This window comes from Ricinus communis, chromosome 10 (assembly GCF_019578655.1).
Source record: "Ricinus communis isolate WT05 ecotype wild-type chromosome 10, ASM1957865v1, whole genome shotgun sequence".
Taxonomy (NCBI): Eukaryota; Viridiplantae; Streptophyta; class Magnoliopsida; order Malpighiales; family Euphorbiaceae; genus Ricinus; species Ricinus communis.
The window spans coordinates 7341434-7350038 of NC_063265.1; the positions used below are offsets into that span (position 1 = coordinate 7341434).

Sequence of the window (8605 nt, forward strand, 5' to 3'; positions counted from 1 at the left end):
CACCTTTAATGCTCCAAAGCTTATACATGGCATATTCAATAACGTAAGTTTTATAAATCAAAAGGCCATGACGTCCCACACAATTTATTAAATCATTAACTTGCATTAAGGAGAAGAAAAGAAAACCCTGCAAGCGAGGATCAAGGATCGAGTTGAGGGTTGGAGAGTTAAGCAATTTAGGGGAGTACCTAACAGTTATTTCCAAAACGGTAGATGGGTATGGGTATGGGTATGGCCCAAAATGAAAAAAGAAAGAAGAAGAAAAGGAAAACCGACAATTCCATAAATTGATGACTTAATTAGGGTAGACTTTTGGCGCAAATAGTAATAATAAACTTGTAGGGTTGATATTTGATATAATGTAGAAACATTGAATATGAATGCAATACGAGTAGCCAAAGAAAATCTAAAGAGAGATTCTATGGTAGGATTTATTTAATTTTTATTTTTTTATATCCTTTTTCCATTGTGTGCAAGCTACTTGACGTTTTATTATATTGTGAAGAGAAAATTAATCTAAAATAAGAGAAATCTTAAGTTGTTATATCATTGGATTTTATGCCGGGCCTAAAAAAGTGATATGTCAACTAACTTTAATGAAACTACCTAATTTGGTACATCCACAGTAAAAATAAATTAATCTTTTTTCTTGAAAAGAGAAGAAGATTAGAGTGATAAATGAAGCTGCCCGCTGTCAAACACTGACTTACAATCCAATGAACAGTTGAAATCAAATCGTTGGAAGATAATTTTGTTTAAGATGGATGGCCCCCCCATTTATTTACACCATTGTTTCAGATCCAACTGAATGCTTCCAAATATGTGTCTACTTGTGGTGATTAAGGATTAAAAAAAAAAAAAAAACCTGATTGCATTGAATTTAATGCAATAACTGAATTTTTTTTAATTTGTAATCCAACTGAATGCAATACAAAATTCTAAGGTAAAAAAATGTTTGTTTAATATGTCAATCCTTACATTTTAGCATTTTTCATTTTGATAATATTTATATGCATCTTCTCTTCTTTTTTCCGTCAGAAATATGCTTCTTCTCTTCACTCCAAAAGTTTCAGCACACTTTCATATATTTGCCTTATAATTTTTTTAAAATCTAATTTAATACATATATATTAAATTAAAAACTAATTAATAAGTATTTATTAGTTTTAAATAATTAAACATAATTAATCAATAAAAAATATAAAAAATTATTAAGAAATAAAAGATATATATACAGTTTATAAGAGTAAAAGTCTAACCATCAAATGGCTAGTTCTAATCATTTTGGTATTGGTTGAACCCAACTCCAAATCTATTAGTCGAACTCTAATATTCTTTCATTCATCTTAATCAATCAAATCAATTCAATTCAATTTTATAATATGGTATATAGCTGGTCTGGCAACTAAGTGCTATAGTTAAATCTCGGTTGCACTTATAATTTATAAGGGTAAAAATCTAACCAACCAAATAGCTAATTTTAGTTATTTTAGTATTAGTTGGACACAAGCTCAAATCTATTTATTAGATCCTAATACTCTTTCTTCACTCCTATTTAATCAAATTAATTCAAATTATAATAGTATTTACAGTTAGTATATGTAAAAATCAGTTTTGTAAAAACTTTTCGGGATATCGTAGGCTGTGAAAAAGCCCCAAATCATATTCATAACGGTCTTAAAAATAAAATAAAAAAGAGAAAAAAAATTTATAGTGAACAATTTTTTAAAAGAATTATTTTTACGATGTCTTTTTGATATTTTTTCTTCATGATTTTTTTAAAAAAAAAATTATTTATACAGTTTTCTTATTTTTTAAAATTTCATCAAACAAAAAATACTAAAAATATACATAAAAATATCTTATAACTTGCATCGTTGTCAAATCAACCAAATGAAATAAATTTATCATTTTTATTTGATATGTTTATATTTGGTATCCATAAATTTGAAGGATATTACATGCCGTTATATTGCAACTATTGTATTTTGATGATAATAAACATATATATTTTAAAAAATATATTGTAATATACTAAAAATATATCAAAATACAATTAAAAGTACATGAAGATAAAATTAAAATAAAACTAAAGAATTCATTTAAGGGTGTGAAAAATGATAGTAATATTTTTAGAAGAAATATGGATATTTCATTAATGAGAATTGATAATATATATTGATATAAAAAATAAAAATAAACATTAAATATCAAAAAATACATGTAAAGAAATTTGTTTATAAGAATTATCAATCGTGTTTTGATGGAGCAGTAGATTGTAATTCTATGGGAAAAATATTCCACTTGGTGACACTAAGTCAAATATCGATTTTATATATATCTTTGAATGAGTCCGATTATTTGAATGTCAAATTTGATATCTTTTTTTCTATTACCACTTCTATAGAGGGAGAACTCAACACGTCCGTAATGGAGGACCAAAAAACTATTATAAAAGAAAAACTCTAAACTCTCATTATGGAGGACCATAGAACTCTTTAAAAAAATATTAATATTTATTTATAAAACTAATTAATAATAAAAAAAGACCACCGCTCATCTAAAAATAATAGACGGTGGACCAAAAATAAAATTTTGATGAAAATAATAAAATAAAAATAATCATTTTGTATTTATAATAGTTATTTGAATTTTTATGATAACGGAAAGATGGATAAAAATGAATGATGAAGACGGTATTATTGTAACTTTATTAAAATAAAATAATACTAAAATAATATTATAAAGCAATGATAAAAAAAATTGTATAAATGAAAGAATTTCAGATTTTAGATCGTTAAATTTTACCGTGCATTTTCTATATATATGTAAAAGATCTAAAACAAAAATTATAGTGCTTGAAGCCCATGAATTGCCAAGATCTCCAATAAGGGCCCATAACACTGATCTATGGCTACTTCCTACGGTTACGTTGATTTGTCAAACCGCATTTGTTGATTTGGTTTGAAAATATATACCATAAACCACACCAAATTAAAACCGAACCGTATAAACCCACCCTTCGAAGTGGGGAAGCAAAATCCCCTATACAGAATTCTTTTCCGCCTCCAAATGCTAAATTTAAGATATATATATTAAAAAAAATACTCTTTCGAAATCGATACTACAAAGCATGTATGTAGACCACCGCCAAAACTACTAATTCAGTGATTATAGATTTGGGTGAAATTTGCATAGTAATCAATCATTATTATCATATTTTTAGTGTTTAATAATATGAATTTAGAATTTAACAATTTAGAATATTATTATTTGACCGTTAACTCGTTTTTATTGAATAAATTACTTTTTAAATTGCAATTTAACGGTGAAGTAATAAAATTAGAAGTTATTAAACTCTAAACTTATATTATCAAATATGGACAATAAGATAATGATAGTTGATAAGAACGAAAGTGTTTGAATCCTTACAAATTAAGAATTTTAATGATGAAATCCCTTCTTTTGTACTATTTATAACTACGTAGTTCTTTTTATTTGAAAAAAACCACTTACTAAAAGTTATAAAATAGTAAAAATTCCACATGATATTTTTTATATGTATTCTAAAAAATAAAATAAACGTTTGGTCTCCCCTCAAATTCTAAAGTTATGAAGTTGTTGAAAATGATTTTGATATACTTTATAGGCCATTAGAAGTAGAAAATCCTCTAGTGGAAGGACACTTGCATTTTATTTTGTAAGCGGAGTCTCTCATTCAAATTAAAATATGCAACAATTTACTAGTAAGATTTTTCATTTTTTTTTTAAATGTCTTTCTTTCCCGGGCATTTACGAGACTTATATAAATCTATTATTATATAAGTATTGTATAAAAATGTTTAGCAATGTAGTGATATATCTTGCTTGATAAATGCATGCATTCTCAGGCCAACAGTACAGGTTTTTCATTTCAATAAGAATCAAGTGCTCGGCTAATTTTCAAAGTTTTTTAAAACATCTTAGACCATTGACGAAATTTACCTAAATTTATTATTATATAAGTATTGTATTATAATATCTAGCAATGTAGTTACCTGCCCTGCCTTGTCTGATAAATGCATGTATTCTGAGACCAATAATACAGACTTCTAATCTCAGTAAGAACCTTGTGTATCACTAGTTTTTAATATTTTCTTAGAACATTTTCGAGCTTTTACAAAATTTATAAAAATTTATTATTATGTGTATTACAATGTCTAGCAATGTAGGACCGGGATCTACAAGATTATTCTCATCTCATTCATTTCTGAAAATAAAAATACATAAAATAGGTGGAGACAGGCTCATTTATTCAGAAATCAAGTGGTATTACATTGCTTTTCTTTAGTTTAATTTTTGCAAATAATAAATTTGTGCTATAACATTTCTCACATCAAACTTGCACCTTTTCATACAATGCATTCCAAACTGTACATCAAACAGACGTGTGTAAAGAAATTAAAAATTTCCAACAAAAGTTGCACCTAACTATCACCAAATAAAAGCTTTATCATCTCCCTATCAAATTCTGGACCGGCTTCCTACTCTTGCTGCAGATTATGAAAATAGAAACATAACAATTTTGTACAAGAAAACAATGACTAGCATTATCAGGATTTGGTCCCTTATGCTGATTGTTTTACAACCTTTATTGGAGCTAGGATCTAAATCTAAGGACAAGCATTTAAGCTCTACAGAGAAAGAAACTTGGTTTCCCTGGAGGTGTGGCTCACAGATTAATTCACCACAGGCACACTTGAAATCCCCCATGCTCCATTCCTGAGTTAAAGATGCCCAAATTATTTATCTTTTGCACCGAGAAGGCGAGAATAAATTTGTAAAGAAGATAGTAAATATACTGGTAGTTAACAAGAACAATCAAGAACAAGAAGGGAATTTCTCTCACTATGTCGTTACAATTGGTCAATACAGCTACTAGTATACAAGATCTAACTGCTAATACATCACTATACGTGAGCATCTTAATTGCAAGCTAAGCAAAACTAACTGCTCTTATGTAACTCCCTAGCTAAAATATTTCTACATTCACATCTAACATTTTTGAGTTTATTAATAGGTCCCTTTTCATCTCCCTAGCTAAGCATTTTTATTAGGTTACTCGACTGTAATTTTCATTAACATCAAGAACTTCTTTACCTAATATAGAGCAATTAATTTAATTGAATATTGCCTTCATTCATCCTCAATAGGACATTCATCTTGAAGAATGACTTCACCAAGTAGACTCGGTGCTTTCAGTTGTGGTATATAATTACTCTTTCAACGACTCCAAAATGTAAATTTTCTTTTCTCACCCCCTTTTTCAGCCAATGTAGCATATATATGCCTTACTTATATCTTCTGCTCCATATTAGGGCAAAAAGGTCTTTGATGCTAACAAAAATTATTGTTCATGGACCTGTTAAAACACGGACATATTTAAAGTATCCAATGCCAAAAAAATGAAAAATTTCAGGGACCTGGGTCTTCCCTAAATATTATGCTAGCATAGTTTTTAGAGCCCATCAGTAATCTCCTGTATAAGCAATTCAAAAGTAGTAAATATGCAAATTCAACCAGTGAAAAAGAATTACCTCAAATCGTTGTCCAACAATGACAACAATGGTGTCTGGACCTGCATCAAAAGACAAAGGACCACTAGCTGATTGGACAAAAAATCGAGACCGCCTTGCAGGAAGGTGAAGGCACAAAGTATGATCACAACGTTTGCAGTTTTTTTCATTCGGCAAAAATGGCTTCCGTACCAATTTATAGTTGTTGTTGTATCTGTATAAACTGAGAACAGACTCTTTGCCTTGGATTCTTTTACCAAAGTGCATTCTAGCTATGTTTTCGACAAAAATTTGACCCAATAGTTCAGCAATTGCATCAAGTTTGGTAGCAATTGTCTCCATCTTCTCGCTGCATATATGGAAAATAGATTAATTACAGGCAGGCCATAAACCATATTCCATAATCAATATGCTAAGCATGTACTCGCATTGCTACAATGTTATGCTATCAAAAACTGGTCCAAGTATGATATACAAGCAACAGCAAATGTCGTTCAAATTAAAATTAAAAAGCAGAAATAGAAGAAATTGTACTCTCTTAGCTTTCCTAGGTGGCAAAGTACCAAATTGTTTGCCTACAAACAAAATAAACTCTCTGTTTGCAAGTGACACTGAGACTTGACTCTGTTATAAACTTGTTCACAGTCATTCATCAATGTTAACAGATATACTAAAATCTCTCTGGTCAAGTTTTTTTAAGAAGAAAAAAACAAAAGAAATTATTGAGCAAGTTTAGCATGCAAGTTCGTTTAAGAATCAATTCAAAATTTTCAGGTTAAACTCATGAATAAGCTTGAGGACCATCCACGGCTAGGTTGCTCTTTTATGACCTGAATATGGGTTTAAATAAAATGGACCTCATTTTTGCACACACTCTTCCCAAACAATAGTAGTAAAGCAAACACTTTCCTGTTGCAGCATACATTAAAATCTATTACATATAGTTTAATAGTAACTTAATACATGTATTCAGCAGTCATCCTTTAACAATATTAAATTTGCTCAAGTAAATTCTAACTTGTAAGAATCCAGACTCAAATTTAGCTTCAAGAAGCTTTTGACAACATAAAATGTATATTGTAAACGAATAGACAACAACTAAAATTAGAACAAAAGTAAGGCTCATGCATGGATCAGACCCCAACTGTCCCTGCATTCCAGAGTTTGTTAACAAAGTTACTGTATTATTGATCAAGGCCCAACAAGCAGCCTAATTATAAGTAATAACCGGTAATATAAATTTACGAGCGAAAGAAACCGACATCTCGGAATTGAAATTACCTAAAATTGCGATATCTTTCAGTCACGAAATGATCCCGCGCGCATTTCATTCGTTTATTCCCAGAACGAACCCAGGCAATCTGTTCTGTATTCTCATTGCCGAAATTACCGAGGACTCCAGTGTCAGCCTGTTCTAAATCACGGAAAACCCGATCAGACTCAAGAACCAACGATCGCAATGAGTCATCATGGTAAAAAATGCCATGGTCAATGATCATGAAGGCACCGAATTCCCTAGCGGACCGTAAGAGCCGATCAATGGTTTCATAATCTCCTAATTCTAGTGATTGATAATCGATTTGTTCCGGAATATTGGGAGGGGTATCAATATCATCATGTAATAACGGAATGTGAGGTTCAGGGAGAGAAAGGTCAGGGATGTTTAAGGTTTTCTCAAGGTATTCGCATAAGATTTCGTTAGCGGCGGAACGTGAGCCTTTTCCGGTTGGAATAGGGGACGGTGGTGGTGCTGATAGTTTTAATTCACTTGCGTTCCGTTGAAGAGAAGACATGATCGATCGTGCGTTTGATGAAAGAAGAAAAAACAGCAAGGAGAGAAATAGAAGAAGAAAGGAGAAGGTGGTGGGCTTTGTTTTTTCTGGTTCGAGTAGTTGTAAAGTTGCTTTTCGAATGTGAATGGGCCCATTGGGCGTTGGGTCTGCGCGTTAGGCGTGGTCGGCACGTCTTGGATATGGGGCCACATTCTGGTAGATTAAGGTTGTATTATTTGTTATTTAAGAAAAAAGAAAAGAAAGAGCAACTTTTCAAAAATGTATAAAATTAAATAAATATTATCTTTATGCTGTGGATTTTCTTATTTAAAAAATATATTTTTTTATAGGCTTTTAGCCATGTAATTATCTTTCTTAGTTATTTTCGATTATTTTATAAAAAATCAATAAAAAATAAAAATCAATTTTTTTAGATATTTTAACACAAAAAAAATAAAATAAAAGAAAAACTGTAGATTTAATTAAAAAAAAGAAAAAAAGAAAAAAGAAAAGAAAGGTTGTGCTATGATGTGATACATAAGCTGGGATGTACAATTCACGGCCCCAAGACGATGTGAAATGGGGCATTGATGGTAAAATAGAGATGAACAAATAATGGAAATTTTCGATGTTATGGGCCACGGCCCAAATCCTCCTTTGATTTAGACAGGCAAGTAAGATTTTAATGAAGTAATAAAGCATTTTGTAGATTTTCCTATCATTCGTAGAAGTAGGATACAAGAAAATTTGTGAATTCACTGAATACTCTTCTTTGGAAGATGAGAGAATTCCCATTTTGGATGCCCATGTTTGAATCCGTTTATTACCACACATATTACCCTCAATTTAGGCATTTGGGTTATTAATATAACCACGAGTTTAGTTGTTTATTGTAAACAACTTTTTTCTTAATTATTTAGAAAATTCTGGATTATGAAGCTTTTATTAAATTTAACTAGTAGTATCATTTATAGATTTAATTTCACCATTCACACATATATCAATTTGAATAAATTCTTTTTTAAACTTAACTTAACTAGTAGTATCATCTATAATAGGCTTAATTTCGCCATACACACATGTATCAATTTGAATAATTTTTTTTTAAAATTTTTTACTTTATTTTTTAATCAATAAAATTTGGCCCATTGCATAAAATTTTATCAAAATCAAATCACCAACTGATATATCTTATATCAATTACAACATTTCAATGAATTTAGCATTCAAAAATATTAATGTGACAATTTTCAACAGAAAAATAATATCTAATTGTTT

At 29.8% G+C, this 8605-nt stretch overlaps 1 protein-coding gene across 1 annotated transcript; it reads right to left on the reverse strand.

Annotated features, from left to right (window-relative positions):
• Positions 1-4271: 4271 nt before the first annotated feature.
• On the reverse strand, positions 4272-7434 carry LOC8281238. Its single transcript, XM_015727638.3, has 3 exons — positions 6837-7434; positions 5577-5904; positions 4272-4761 (listed from the first exon to the last, which is right to left on the reverse strand). Exons 1-3 carry the CDS (start codon positions 7346-7348, stop codon positions 4540-4542), a joined length of 1062 nt encoding a protein of 353 aa, XP_015583124.2. The 5' UTR covers positions 7349-7434; the 3' UTR covers positions 4272-4539.
• Positions 7435-8605: the final 1171 nt, after the last annotated feature.

Excerpts from the sequence above, each read along its gene's own strand:
- LOC8281238 (XM_015727638.3), bottom strand. The coding sequence starts at position 7,348 with ATGTCTTCTCTTCAACGGAACGCAAGTGAATTAAAACTATCAGCACCA. Across the intron at positions 5,905-6,836 it reads GAAAGATATCGCAATTTTAG|CGAGAAGATGGAGACAATTG; the intron begins GTAATTTCAATT and ends CCATATATGCAG. Across the intron at positions 4,762-5,576 it reads TTGTTGGACAACGATTTGAG|GAATGGAGCATGGGGGATTT; the intron begins GTAATTCTTTTT and ends TCTTTAACTCAG.